Consider the following 16,087-nt stretch of genomic DNA (forward strand, 5'->3'; position numbering starts at 1 on the left):
CAATAATAGGGCATTCATTCCTTTTGGGTTGTGCACTACATGTTGAAACCCCAGTGAAATGAATGGGCCATAGAAATGAGTAGGCCACTGAGATGAATGGTGCTGCACAACACTGCTAATTGTGTTTTTCTCCACATCAAAAGGGATTCTACCTGTAACATCTCATAATATCTATTTGTAATGACATCCGCATGATCATTACTTCTGTGTTGGAAATTCTACTTTTGAGTTCCCTGATATCAGTGGATGATGCTATTGTGGTGTGGGTGCTCAATTACTGCTATACAACAAAACAACAACCAGATAGAAATTTTAAGAGGGGTTTGTCAGTTACTGGTATTTAATGGATCCTGTAACTTGAAAAGTATAGAAGTTAAGTTTGTGTGTTATGGGGTTATTAGCAAAAATGTCAGTTAAGTTATAATAAATTACATAAAAAGCTGGATATAGCCCTTAGAACAGTAGTATAAATAGCAGCAATGTAAATGACATATAGTCAATTTATTTCATTTACTTACCATAACAAGAGTCTGTAACAGAGCAGGAGGCAGCAAAATCAATCTGCATGAATGAGTCTTCATTTACCGCTATGTCTGTGGTTACCACATAACGAGTGCTGGCTTTCTCAATGAACACAAGTGCATCTCCAGTAGAACCACACACTGACATCTTTGTTCCACCTGGATGAAGTAACCACTTCCTGTTGTCCAAACTTGTAAAGTCATCCTCTAGAACCGTGTTCCCAGAGATATTCCCACCAATAAGGATCTAGATATAGGAAAATAAACGTAATATTTCATGTGTGATTAACACATGCTGACTCTCTTTTTCTTTTCCTTTTCGATATCACACTTAAGAGTCTATTTATTACTGCAGTGCAGTAACAAGCATTATGTATCACTGCCCATCACAGTGATACATAATAAACTATCACTGCAACTTATCTGCACTGGGAGCCCCGTTGAAAACCTCCCTCCTCCACAAAGCATTTTTCCTCTTCACTGGCAGCCAAAGTCTGCTGGCGAATGGAGAAAGTGCTATGCACATAGCACCCGTTAGGGATCCAGCAAAACCGGAAAGGCTTCAGCTGGGTCCCATTGTAACAGTCACGTAACACCATCCTGAGATGGCATTACTCTGCTTTGAAAAGCTTTGTCTTTCGCAGCTTAATTAAGAGGTAATTAGGTTAAAGTCATGGAAATCTCTAATTTCTCCAGTATTAACCCTTTGTTACATATGAAATAGCAGCAAAAGAGCCTTCTGCTGGCGCTTACGCTGGCTTTTTTGGTATCACCACTTGTTAAATAGACCCATAAGCTCTTCCAGTCTAATTTATGTTTATTATATTCTTATTACTGTCTGTGCACTTTAAAAGCTGCTCATACACCCTCTGAGTCCTGGCTTTGATTCCTCTGTAGACCCTGTTTCTCATTGTGACCTGGATGCAGTGTGATATTCTGTATTTGTCAATCGAAGCTTGTTGAGTCACTGCCCTGTTATTTGTACTTTCTTTTGACCACCCAAAACAAATAATTATAAATGTATACTGTATTTATACACACACACACACACACACATACACATATATATATATATATATATATATATATATATATATATATATATATCACCTGAAATACCATAGAAAATCAAAGTATTATTATTATTATTATCATTTATTTGTTAGGCGCCACAAGGTTTCCGCAGCGCCGCACATAGTACAAACAGTAGACTATACAGGGTATAACAGTACAGAACAATAAACAAAAGTACCAATACTTCAGAAACTCCAGGCAGGCCAGATGCAATAGACACGGAGCAGAAGAACAGGTAAGGAGACAGGAGGGAAGAGGGGCCTGCTCAAGCGAGCTTACATCCTAAGGGAGGGTTAAACAGACCAGGCACAAGAGGAGCCAGTTGAGGGAATGGGAGAGAGGGGAGAATGAGTGGAGGAGATGGGGGTTAAGTGGATGGTTGGTAGGCTTTGAGAAAGAGGTGAGTTTTGAGTGCACGTTTGAAGGAGCACAGAGTAGGAGAGAGGCGGATGGAGCGAGGGAGGTCATTCCAGTGAAGGGGGGCTGCACGGGAAAAGTCCTGGATTCTGGAATGGGAAGAGGTGATCAGAGTGGAGGAGAGGCGGCGGTCATTGGCCGAGTGCAGGGAGCGGGTGGGAGTGTGAATGGAGAGGAGGTTAGAGATATAAGGGGCAGTAGAGTGGGAGAGAGCCTTGTAAGTGGTGGTGAGGAGTTTGAAAAGAATTCTGTAGGGGAAGGGGAGCCAGTGTAGGGCAAGGCAGAGAGGGGAGGCAGAGGAGGAGCGGCGTGAGAGGTAGATGAGTCTTGCGAACGCATTGAGTATAGAGCGGAGGGGGGAGAGACGGGAGTGGGGGAGGCCGGTGAGGGGGAGGTTGCAGTAATCCAGGCGGGAGATGATGAGTGCGTGCATGATGGTTTTGGTGGCCTCCTGAGAGAGAAAGGGACGGATGCGGGCGATGTTGCGTAGTTGGAAGCGACAGGCTTTGGCAAGAGAATGAATGTGGGGGGCAAAAGAGAGAGAGGAGTCAAGGGTGACAACTAAGCAGCGGAGTTGGGTGACAGAGGAGATGGTAGTGTTGTTAACGACAATGGAGAGGTCATGGTGGGATGGGAGGCTGGGAGGAGGAAAGACAATGAGTTCAGTTTTGGAAATGTTGATTTTGAGAAAGCGCTCCGACATCCAGGAGGAGATGGCGGAGAGGCAGTCAGATAACTGAGCGAGGAGGGTGGAGGAAAGATCAGGTGAAGAGATATAAAGTTGAATGTCATCAGCATAAAGGTGATACTGAAGGCCAAACAAGGAGATGAGAGCACCAAGGGAGGAAGTATAGAACAAAAAGAGTAGAGGGCCGAGGACGGAGCCCTGTGGGACTCCTACAGCGAGAGGGTAGGGGGAGGAGGAAGAACCAGACATTGATACAGAGAAGGAGCGGTTAGCGAGGTATGAGGTGAACCAGGCGTGGACAGAACCAGAGAGGCCGAGAGAGAGAAGAGTTTGCAGCAGGAGGGGGTGATCCACGGTGTCAAAGGCTGCGGAAAGGTCAAGGAGGATGAGTAGGGAGAAATGACCCTTGGATTTGGCCGATAAGAGATCATTAGTAACCTTGGCCAGGGCAGTTTCGGTAGAGTGGAGGAGGCGGTAGCCGGATTGGAGAGGGTCAAGGAGGGAATTGTCCGAGAGGTGCCTGGTTAGGCGGCTGCAGACTATTCGCTCAAGTAATTTAGAGGCATAGGGGAGAAGAGAGATGAGATGTGGGGTCGAGATTGGGTTTCTTGAGGATAGGAGAGATGAGAGCATGTTTAAATGAGAGGGGTACTACACCAGAGGAGAGTGATAGGTTGAAAAGGTGTGCGAGGTAAAAGCAGGCAGTGGGAGAAAGAGAGCGAAGGAGGTGAGAGGGGATGGGATCGAGAGGGCAGGTAGAGGGTGGAGAGGAAAGAATGAGAGAGCGAACTTCTTCACCTGTTGTAGGGCCGAAGGAGCACCAGAGTTGGGTGTTGGTGGGAGGTGAAGCGAAGAGGGAGGCGGGAGAAGGGGAGGAGGAGATGTTCAGTCTGATGGCCTCAATTTTGGAAGAGAAAAAGGTGGCAAAGTCAGAATCGGACAGGGAAGACGGGACAGAAGGGGGTGGGGTGGAGAGTAGGGAGTTGAAGGTGGCAAAGAGGCGGCGGGGATTGGAGGACTGAGAAGTACAGGCTTAGTAGACGTGGTTTGGAAGTGCATATAAGGAAGGGAGCAAGATGATACAAACGAGATGCAAAACTCACTAGTCTCCCTTATGCAAAGTCTTCCCCTTTACTGCTTTCATATAAAACATAGAAACATAGAATTTGACAGCAGATAAGAACCGCTTGGCCTGTCTAGTCTGCCCATTAACCTATGGTAACCTTAAACCTTATTTGAGCTCTTATTGTTTATAAGGATATTCTTATGTCTATCCCAAGCATGTTTAAACTGTTCTACTGTATTTGCCTCTATCACATCTGATGGGAGACTATTCCACTTATCCTCTACACTTTCTGTGAAGTATATATGGGATAATGCACCCAAATCTCTAAATGATAAGGCTATTATAATTCACCAAAGTGTGACCATATCAGGACTCGTCAATTATAAGTGATGGTACCAGAACTCATGGTTCGTACTGATATTATTTACAGGAGGCTTTGCATATATTTATACATCACTTGTGTATTATATAATAATTAGCATATTTTTGAATTACTAACTTCTTGAAAGTTGCTAAAGGCTTTATTGTGTTCCAACTATATTAAACAGATCCTTTCTGCTATGTTTAACATAGTATCTCTTGATTAGTGGCCAGCCATAGTACCTCAAACTTGTTTCCTTTAACTATTCAGTCTTATATAAACTTTTTTTCTCTTGTCTGATACCACATATATACATACATATCTGTATACAATTTATACAGTGTATATCAGGCATTATTGCAAACAAAGAAATATGGACACAGTACATGTTACCATATAAAATATTGTTATGTGTAATAGCATTCAAGCAACCAAAGAAAACAATTATTTCTTACTTGATCAATAACCCATGGGCTGTAGAAATGTCCATTCTCTGATGGCTGCCACCAGCGTAGGCGTGTTGAGCTGGAACGAGCTTTCAGCGGTATTTCCAGTGCTATATACCGTCCGATATTACTGGAGTTACTGAAGAGAAACTCTTGGAGAATGCTCCATGATAATCCACCATCCAATGAGAACTGCAGGAGCACTGGCTGACTCCTGGGGTCGGGCACTGCTTTCCCACAACCTAACCGCATAAAAAACTGTACAAACCTATGAAAACACAATTGTTTAGCTTGTTTGCTCTAATGCTTGTTGTTTTCTCTTTTTGTTAAAAACTGTTTCTGTTAAGTAGTAAAATAATAGGCTAATGTTTTAATTTATATAAATGTATATATATCTGACCTAGTGACCTATACAGAAAATATAGTCACTGTAAATTTGTGTGTCAGCTTCACATGTGTATCATTCTAAGTCAATGTGCTTCACGGCAGGATAGAGAATTATTTCTGATATTACTACTAGAAAACAGATTTTTAAAAAAGAAAAGTGATAACATTTGGTGAATAATCTTCTTTGGATACCTTAGGGTAAATTTATCAAGCTGCAAGTTTGAAAAAGTAGAGATGTTGCCTATAGCAACCATTCAGATTCTAGTTATTTATTTAGTACATTCTACAAAATGACAGCTAGAAACTAAATTGTTGCTATAGGCACCATCTCCACTTTTTCAAACCTGCAGCCTGATAAATTTACCCCCTTGTCTCATTTCATGCAATACATATTAACTCAAGGTTAAATCAGGGCAATCACGTTGACAGATCTCTGTAATGTCTCACTAAAAGTATATGTGAGGCAGCACGGTGGCTAAGTGGTTAGCACTTCTGCCTTACAGTCTTATCTGTGAGGAGTTTGTATGTTCTCCCTGTGTTTGCGTGGGTTTCCTCTGGGCGCTCCGGTTTCCTCCCACACTCCAAAAACATACTGGTAGGTTATTTGGCTGCTAACAAAATTGACCCTGTCTGTCTGTGTGTGTGTCTTAGGGAATTTAGACTGTAAGCCCCAATGGGGCAGGGACTGATGTGAGTGAGTTCTCTGTACAGCGCTGCGGAATTAGTGGCGCTATATAAATAAATGGTGATGAAATGGTGATGATGGCCAGGATTGTTAACTCATCTGTAAATTATACTCCGTGTGGCCAATTGAACCCAGATAACATAAAGACGGACTACAATGAGTGAATAAAACCTGAATTGTTTATGTGTTTCAGTTACTAATAAGTAGACAACCCTGTGTATAGCTTCCTGAAAGATGCACACTAAGTACATTTACGTTATTATATTAGCATAATACGTTGTAGCTTTATCTTGGCAATGCTTCACTGATAATATATATATATTTTTATCTTTATTTTAGCTCTGTATTTTTATTTATCAATCATGGATTACAAGAAAATATAACAATTGAACAGATATACAAACTGAAACATATAATAATTTTTTTTTTATACATTAAAAGGATGAAGGATGGGAAAGGGGGAGTATAACAAAAGGGGTGGGGTGGGCAGTTGTCACATACAGAGAATATCAGCTAGTACAGATTTCAGGGATGGTAAAAGAAAGAGGACATAACTCAGTAATTGGTTAAATAGTGAATAGAGTGATGATTTTATTGAAGAGTAATTCCGGAGGATGAAGGGGAGAAAGTTCCATGTATAACCAAGGGGCCCAGATCTGGTGGAATTTGTCTTCTTTAACATGCAGATGGTAAGTGATTTTTTTCAATGTGGGCTTAAACTTTTTTTTTATTGAAGAAACTGTCATGTACACTATAACAGTATATGTTGATATTTAACTGTTAGTAATATTACTTAGTAAAACTTTTTTATTGTTTAATTACTTAATGATTTCAAAATATAAAATGAAGCATATGTCAATCATTCCCAAGATTATTCCACCCTAAGGGCCTAACAGTGTTTTATAACAGGTTCTCTGGGAGATTTTATGTATTGTGCTTTTATCAATACTGGAATCACGGTTTCATGCAAAATAAATAAGTGATGTCCTAATCTAAACTTTGAAACACTGCATTAAAATTAGAAAACAGGGAACAGCACCATTAACACTCATTTTATCTTTAATATGCACGTCCTGATTTTATTAACATGTCAAAAGTGTAGAAACGCGCATAGCTGTGACGAGACCTAAAAGATGTCAATGTGTTCAACTTACCGTGCCAAGGATAAATCTAAATCTCTCGTCATCAGCATTCTCAAACCTTCATCGCTGAAAAAGAGATTGTTTCCACTAGACAGAATGCCACATTTCCTGGAAGGCTTTCCACCACTCACTAGCAGGAATCTATCTGATTCTAACTGACCTGAGAAGACATACAGAAAACATGGAGTGTGGAGTTCGTGGGATACTTACATTAATAATTCCCAGCTGACCTATCATGTCATAGTAAAAACTGAGCATTAAGCAGTTATTTGAGATCAATTCTGGTACAATTTCCTCTACATAGAAATGTTATGTGGTACAATGGGCACTACTTCAGCCAGAAAATATAAATCAAACAATAAAACACATTTCACTACTTCATTAACATACTTTATATAAATAATTAAAAAAGCAATAGACGGAAACGTACAGATGATAACAAGTAAGGTTTTGAAATCAGTATGCCTGGTTTTTATTTACATCAATGTCCACAGTGCTTTTTGGGCTGTGGGCAGTCAAACAAATCCTGCCTGTCTGAGCTCTAACTAACAGCAAGTATCCTAACTCTCCCGTGTATCCTACTAGTACTGGTCACAAAACAAAATCACAGGTCAGTTCACAAATCCACACTGATCATTTCCACAAACACACCCTTATAAGAGATCAGCTACCAGGTGATGGTTACACATGAGACAATGTCCTCAGAAAAAAATACCTCCCTACCAAGAATTTACCAATCACACTCTCACAATAGTAATAACATTTAAATTAGTTTAGTGGTTACCCAGAATAGTTCTTGATTGGACCAGATGTCACAAAATATACATCACACCACGCAAACATGGTGCAAGCAAGGCACCAAAAAAAGGTTTGTGGAAACAAAGTTTAACTAATGTAACAAGCTTCTGAAGTCAGTACAGTGGGGTTCAAAGTGATGAAAGTGATTTCCTTATTAATACAGACTGCTGAAATCTACAACGCACATTAATTAACTTATATAACACAGTAATAAGACAAATAGGAGTAGTAATGGTAAGTAGTATTTCTGGCAACTAAAGTTTTACCTTCAAAATCATCCTTGAGGAAGTCAGGATTCTTTGTGCTGACTTTGCAGGTGGGACCGGAGTAGCCCGGGTCACAGATACACTTGGTCCCATTGACACAACTTCCATGACCACTGCACATCTCCTCACACTGAGGACCAATGTAAATGTTATCAATTGCCCATGTCACAGGCTTCATTGCAGTTGGGTAAAATCCTTGATACCACTTGAATCTAATGGAACTTCAGAAGCACAGAAAAAAACAGTGTTTATATCCCCTACATATAAATCAGAAATGATTACCAAACTTTTACAATAAAGTAAATAAGTAAAATCAAGTGTTTAATAAAGAATAATTAGAGTTAAATAAAAACATTATGAGGTGTCTTTACTTTGGAATAATGTTACAGTGGAAATACAGTTTGGGATGAAACAAAACACTGGAACATTAGTTTGTTAAAGTCAAAAGCCATTGTACAGATTGTTAAGAAAAAGCAAATACTCACATAATGCAAAATGTCATGTATTACTAGTGACTAATGTTTATGTCCTTTGACAGACTGTTGTGACTGAGTTTAGTCCAAGTTACATCTATAAAACATATATATGGAATCAAAAAAATACTGTGTGGAAAAAAAGCTGGTCAGCATTTTGATACCTACCCACAAAGGTGTAGTTTACCAAAGTTGATGATCTCCCTTCTCCATCCTCGCACAGTCCCAGCATAGTAAGTACTACTGGGGTGATGCTCAGTGGTGCATAGCGAGCTGACGTGGCTGGTACTGCTATAGCACAGAGGTAGAAGCAAATGCCACGTGGCACCAAAATCCCGTGAGAATTCCAGTCTCACTGGATCATCAGAACTACTGTCCGTTGTGCAGCCCACATTGATCTGAATTAAATTACAATATATGTTAAGAAAAGAGCATAAAATCCAGGTCCAGCCGTAAGACTTATATACTCTTTTCATGCAGTAAGTTAATAAAAGGCTTGCTGTAAGTCATGCAAAAGAACAGTGTTACAGGTAATGTTTAATAAGTCACGTCAGTCCCTGATCCAGTGAAGCTTACAGCAGTGCCGTAACTTGAAATTTTGGTGCCCTGGGCGAGACAGGGCACCGGCGCCCCCCATCTAAGTGGGTGTGGCTAGCACTTTAGTGAAAGAATTGTTATATGCACACACACACAGTGGTATATTGCAAAAATATATAGCGATAGGTATTGCAATATTTTATGCAGTTAATATGTGTAGGTTTAAGTGAGTTTAATATATTGTGATATGTTTCATTGGGGGGGAAGGGAGAGAGAGAGAGAGAGATTCACTTACAAGACTTTGAAGCTTCAACCCTTAAGTCCTGCAGTGGAACGCATGTGCATGTGAATGTCTCTCTCTCTCTTGGAGACAGGTAGCGGGCGGCTGCTGCACCCCCTTGGCCTTGCGCCCTGGGCAACAGCACCGCCCGCACCACCCTCGTTACGGCACTGGCTTACAGTCTAAATTCTCTACCCCACAAACACAATAACATAGATTCTGGTTGGAATTGAACCCATGGCCCCAAGCACTGTGCTACCAGACATAATAATGCCCTGATTATATAAGTTTATCTCATTTATGAGTAGAATGCTGCATAAGTCTTACCTCAAACTGAATAATGGTATTCTCATCAACATCTAGATCTCTTGTAGTGATAGAGTGTTCCCCAACTTCATTTGAGACAAATACCATTGCGGAATCTTCCCTCCTGTCAAGAACAAACAGCTATTACAGCAAAGGAGTATATGGAAAATCTGCTCTACTAGGTTGTATAATAAATATTTCAGATACATAAAAGTCTTAAGGTGCCCACACATGCAAAGATTTTGTCTCACAATGGGCTCATATTTTATATTACAATCATTGCTATGTGTATGGCACACAAAAAATCAGGTTTGAAAATCTGATCGGCTTCTGCTTGAAAGCAATTCCGTTATGTGCGTGGGAAGATGGAATGATCACAAGTGATCTCTTTTCTATGCATGTTCACTATGTCAAAAGTATCAGATTTAGATAATTTTGTATGTGTACAAATCAATCAATGAAAAGGTCTTTCAATTAACAGTCATAAGACAGTAATGTGTATAGGTATACTAAAGAAAATGTGTTGGATTTAAATACTGTAGAAGTGGGCAGATATTAAATAAGTGTAGCATTGCATTGCACTGAATCTAATACAACATTATGAAGAATTTTCTTTGACCTTAGACTAGGACTCCTCATTAAAACAAAAACAAAACGAAAACATAACTCCCATTGAAACCTATTCCAACTAATACTACTGTAGTTTGAAGTCTGGGAAAATAAGGATGTAAATTAAGGATTTCCAGTACTAAAAACTGGGACTGCTCTAGGAAAAGTGGGACTCATGAGAGCCCTGCTTCTGACCACAATCTTGTACCTAATTGCCAATGTTCCCTCTAAACCCAAAACTGAGCAATCCAGAAAGGAAAGTGTTAAAATGTCAATCTAACTAGGACTCCATCCACAGTGTTCCACTTACAATCTTCCGAGCATGTTATATATTTAACACTATAATTTCCAAATTGCTCATATTTGGGTGGAACATTGCTAATTACTTGAAATTCTTGTTTAAATATGGAAGTGATTTACTTGATGTTCATGTTTGGGACAAATATTGCAAACAGTGCTAGCACAGAAATAAGTCATATCAACTATTTGTCTTTCTGTAAATAATGTACAGATAATGAGCTACCTAAACTGTGGTCTGACACTCATGCAAAAAGCTTGCTTACAGAAGCCTTGTTTAAGTAACTGTGTCAGGACCACACTTGGAATGGATTGGAGATAGGAAATTACATATTATTCAGTTGTCTATTGCAGCATACATTGTGTAGAAGAAGATGTAGGCAACCTGCTTCAGTGCACCTACAATTTCCAGCTCAAGCTCCCTTAGATTAACATAACCTGCTTGGACGTGTACTCTCACTGCAGACAGAGACCTATGGGTTGTTGGCCTCTGCTATAGAACATTCAATAGGGAGATGCAGTGATATAGTTTTTGTTACTGTTACTCTTTCAGATAGGCAAAAAAACTATTGGTTGTTGGTGAATTTATGAATATGAAATGAAAATGAATGAATGACCAATGTTGCAGACTTACGGTGCTCCCTTTGAAGAGTATGGGCAATAGAGACCAATATTTCCACCGGGGTAGAAAAACCAGTTATCCTCCTTTGGACCAAAATCAAAAGTATCCATAAGGATTGAAGGATTGTTTATGTTATTTCCATCAATAACAAAGTGTTCAATGATCCATATTTCATCTTTTTTCCCTGGGACATGAGACATGAGAGTGTGCATTCCGGATTATAGTAATAAGGAAGAAAGAACATATATCATCATCCTGATCATCCTTCTTTACTATATTACCTAACAGTTAATGAGCAATGATGTGTTATAACTCAGCAACCAATCAGATATCAGGTATCAGGTATCAGCAAGTTAAAGTAGTCAAACTAATAAGTTATGGTTGCTATGCAATACAGCAAATGTAGTAAACTTCCACCATTTAATTAAATAAGCCCATTTACTTGCCATATTTAGTTTATGAATATTTTCATTCATATCATTGATTTTAAAATCTCTTTCTCAATTTACCAGACCCTCTACCACACAAACCAACCCAGAAATTATAGCCCCCCCCCTGCCAAATTATCTTTATTGTCTCAGTCTGGATTGTAGAATTGCTAGAGACACCCTCTTCTGTAATGATTTTAATTGGGATTATCAAGGTCTTTTCATCATTTTATTGTTATTTAATAATAAGATAAATTACTTTTTATTATTAATTTAAAAAAATAATGTGAACACATACTTAAGCATATTTCTCTACATAGATTTAATATGTTAGGTGTGAAAGCAACTCTTAGCTCAAGAAAAGTGTAAAATTTATCTAGACAATTTAGCTGTTCACTGCTATCTATGAAATACTTTTGTTAGAGGACGAACAATGTAACTATATTACCACTATGGTATGGCTGCCAGAGCCTGAACTGGGTGGCATTAGTTTGTGCTGTAGGCGGCAGAGGAACATTGACAAACAGTACATCAGTAGTTTGTGTAAAGTAAAATTCATCCATGAGATGCCAGGTGATGCCTGCTGTGACGGAGAACTGGAGAAGAACGGAGTGGGATCTCTCTGGAATGCCTAAAATAAAAAAAGATCATTCTAAAAATCAAACCAAGCTAGTTATGATTTCTTTCTTTTAACAGTGAACCTCGTGAAAATAGATAAAAAGAGCAGGATTCCTGAATGTGTACAACAACGTGAAATAGTGCAAGAAGAGGTAACCTCATAGTAAGTTTAGGAATAGGGTAGTTCAGGAGCCCTCTGCTGTGGCTTTGGATAGATGGATCATTTAATTTTGCAGAATAGAATGTCAGCAAACAGGAAAAAAACAAATATTTGTTATTCTATGAAAGCATACTATAGACTATATATATATTATGCTTATTGTCTCAGAACACTTTAGGATGGAATCCATTTCTGTGGACTGACCAGAGAACATATGGAATAAGATCCCAGAAGACTATGACGCCAAGTTCGTTCACAGTCATGAAGTGCACTGGAAAGCCGTCCTCAGCTGAGGCTCTATCACATTCATTGTGATTATGACCAAATCTGACATCCAGATCTTTAGGGATCACACTCTGCACATACTTGAAGATCTGAGGGCATGCTCCAGGCTGAACTACATTCTGCTCCATTTGTACTAAATTGGTTTCCTTTGATGCTTTGAAAATACAATCTCAAAAAAAAAAAAAGTGAAAAAAACCCCCCACAATCTCAAAAGACAAGGAAAATATCCAAATTAGTCCTTATTCAAACTTCTATTTATATTCTCTACATTGAAACATATTTAAATGATTCTCACTTAACTGCTATTTTGTTGTAAACAACAACAGGTTAAAATACAGATATATAAATTTTCTATTACTAGGCTGTGCTTCGACAAAGGAACTACTACTTTTTTGCTTCTCTCTCTAACAATTCCATGTCTTTTATTATGCTACTGGTGAACCTTCGGTTTACTAACTAGTGTGCCTACAGTGATTAAATGAACCAAGTACCTGCCATCTGTTCGGGATTTCCAGGGACAGCATATTTTTTTAAAACTATTAGCTCTGAAAGCTTTTGTGACTTGAAAAGACCATCATTTTAATATTGGCTCTATGCATGATACAACTTCTCATTATATTCATATTTTGTATGTTATAGTGACTTATGGTATTTAAAAAACTGGTACATCCCAAAGCTGCAAGCATGGAATTAAAGTTCAGGGTTCAGCTTTACCTTGCCTGCCCGTGGAGCTCTGATAACAACAGTTACTGCTGTGCCCTAGAATTTGCAAACAGTGGTAAAATGTGTGCTGATATAGGGCAAAAGCTTATTGGTGATTTGCAGCATATTTGTAAATGAGCCAAACAGCACACAGCCTCTCTGCATTAGGAGCCAATCACACAAACTCAGGTATCAGCACTACAATAAGACAAGTTCTATAGTTCTATCGTTCTAGGGTGGCAAACTGCAGCAGAATAGATAAAGATTACTGTAATTTTCAATTATTTCAGGCAAATTATACATTTCAGCAATTGTTGAGGTACATCACATCTCCCGGCCACAAAGCAACCACACCCCAGTAATAACTAAATATAGAAATATATATATATATATATATATATATATATATATATATATATATATATATATATTACAATGAATGTATGTTTAAGGGAATTCTTTTGTTTAAGAGGATGGTGTATGGAAGATACATCATAAAAATAATTTTTAGACATGTATCACCGTCATTACCATGTCTACTTTTAAAATAATTTTTTGGTTTAAAGGTTGAAGTAATAGTTAGAATTATACAACCAAAAAACAGGAGAGTTGCAGAAATTACCAGTTCCAAAGCCAGCAAATGAACACACGAATCCAGTGACTAATAATGTTACTTCCTTTAATAAAATGGCGACAGATGAACTTACATAGATGATATATTCAATCGAATTTGAACGCATTAAAGTTGAAAATGTTCATTCACTGGTGATGCACATTCACTGGACGATTTACTATATTTATGTTTCCTGGATTGGTAATACTTGCTCTTTAAAATACAATAACTTGAGACCTAGGGGTAAATGTAACATACCCCGGTTTCTTCAACTCGCGGGTTAAGCTGCGAAGACGCCGAACTCCCGCGAGTTGAAGAAACTGAGGTATGATACATTTACCCCCTAGTCCTGTTTATAGTGTGTACCATTTTATGATTTGTTACACAAGAATCTTATCCTAACACAAATTATTGTGGTTGCTACTTCCAAACCTAAGGTAGCGTATGAACAAGTGTATAATTATTTGTGGGTACTTTGCTTCAGAACACTTACCTTTGGTAATGAATTTTAATGAAAATTGAATGTATAATGTATGTGTACAGTCTAGATCTCTTGAAACAAGCATTCTGGATCCTTCCTGAAATAAATAATATTTATTTACAAATAGAACAATGACATAATAACATGCAATATAATTATATTACACATAGTTGCCTTTTAGTATAAGTATCCTAGATTTATTTATACACCAAACAGGAGAATACATTCACTTTTACTGAATAGATTTGGACTTTGTTGAATTGTTATAATATGTCTACATTAACTCAAGCCCTGTTTAGTCTGCCTAGAGTTATGGGTTTATGAGTCACATGAATTATATTAAAGACAGTAAAAGTTTTCACCCCTCACTCTGTTTTGCAAAATACGATTAAATCTGTTTATCATTACCAGTGTATTTGGGTTAGTGTAAATTTGTTATATTTTGGTTAGTTGTATCTTGTTTACATTTATATAAGTAAATATTCAGGGAACTTGACATATAGGGGCATATTCAATTGTCAGTGGAAACGCCGAAAATCTCGCGCTCCGCGGACTATTACCGCAGTGTGCGGAAAAAACGTTATTACGGTAAATTTCTTGCTGAATTTCAGCTCGCAGCTCCAGTTTTAACGCTGCGGAAACCCGCGACAATTGAATATGCCCCATAGAGGGAGATTGAATTAATTCAATGGTATGATACAAATATCCAATAGCGCCCCATAGAGCTGCAAGCAGAAATGAGCGGATATTCCAGTAAAAAATATGCACAAGGTGTGTCCACGGCCGTTCCGGAGACACATTGTGTGTATTTCCTACTAATTGAATCTCCCTCATAAACTGAGAGGAATATTATAATAACAAGAGAACTCACAACAATAGATTTTGCTGGAGACTGTTGTACTGTATTATATTGCAAATACAAGCATTGTAGTAACCAAGATTAGAAAATAAGTTCTAACCCCTTTAAAGATAAGCGCTGTCCCAGATTTAATTGTTTCTCCGTTCACATTTCCTCTCTCTGCTCCATACACCTCAGGCCATAGGTCTAGATGCAGGTTACTATTGAAGTCATCTTTCAGAATGGAAGGTAAAGGAACAACTGGGACACAATATGGACCTCCAAAACCTTTGTCACACCTAAAATAATGCAAATGTTAATAATAACACCAGATGCTCTTTTCTAGAAATACACAGAAGAAATGCTTGCAAGTGGATAAAAAAAACATAATTTTCTTTAACTTATATAAAATAGAGCTTTCAAAAAATGCTTGATTTGTTCTAGGACTAAGGCTGAGTATTAACAAGACAGAGTGATTGTATTACTTACATGGTTTCCAAGCTATAACAGCCACTCTGTAAATATTATAGAGCAAAGAGTTTTAAACAATAATCCATTGTAGATTGTATGCTCATTAGAGTGTGTTGCAATGAAACTTGTATTTTACTACAGTTGCCCATGTCTGTATGTCTACTTGTTTAAAGCGGGTGTTTCAGCATTTACATTCACAAAAGCTAAATTTGGAAGCCAACTGTAAACATAAAAAAACCCACAAAATACACAGTACATAAAGAAGTTAAAAAGTAAAACTCAAGTGTCACATTAAGATGCCCTCTTGCTACAAGTGGCATATGCATTTAGCTGTTTTCTAGGGGGCATATTTAATTAATTGCGAGGTGCCACTGAACATCGCCCCGATGTTCAGATGTGCATATTTACGCCAATTATGGTAAGAAATCTATTTTTTCCGCGCACCTCTATGGGGCACAAAGGAAAATTAGCAGAGATTTCAGTAAGAACATCGAGGTGATATGTCTCCGAGGATTG

The 16,087-nt window shown here is 38.3% G+C and overlaps 1 protein-coding gene across 4 annotated transcripts in view; it reads right to left on the reverse strand.

Moving 5' to 3' along the window:
- Nucleotides 1-16,087, reverse strand: part of RELN (reelin) — a 447,264-nt gene that overhangs the window by 58,981 nt on the left and 372,196 nt on the right. For all 4 annotated transcript variants that reach the window (XM_075208761.1, XM_075208759.1, XM_075208760.1 and 1 more), the window contains exons 36-45: nt 15,222-15,399; nt 14,275-14,359; nt 11,852-12,034; nt 10,988-11,159; nt 9,469-9,571; nt 8,493-8,722; nt 7,852-8,072; nt 6,800-6,947; nt 4,583-4,841; nt 519-768 (exon numbers count right to left, since the gene is read on the reverse strand). In XM_075208761.1, coding sequence (XP_075064862.1) covers nt 519-768; nt 4,583-4,841; nt 6,800-6,947; nt 7,852-8,072; nt 8,493-8,722; nt 9,469-9,571; nt 10,988-11,159; nt 11,852-12,034; nt 14,275-14,359; nt 15,222-15,399 — 1,829 coding nt within the window. The remainder of the gene's footprint in view (nt 1-518; nt 769-4,582; nt 4,842-6,799; nt 6,948-7,851; nt 8,073-8,492; nt 8,723-9,468; nt 9,572-10,987; nt 11,160-11,851; nt 12,035-14,274; nt 14,360-15,221; nt 15,400-16,087) is intronic.

The sequence above is a fragment of the Mixophyes fleayi genome, chromosome 4 (genome assembly GCF_038048845.1).
Source record: "Mixophyes fleayi isolate aMixFle1 chromosome 4, aMixFle1.hap1, whole genome shotgun sequence".
NCBI classification, from domain to species: Eukaryota; Metazoa; Chordata; class Amphibia; order Anura; family Limnodynastidae; genus Mixophyes; species Mixophyes fleayi.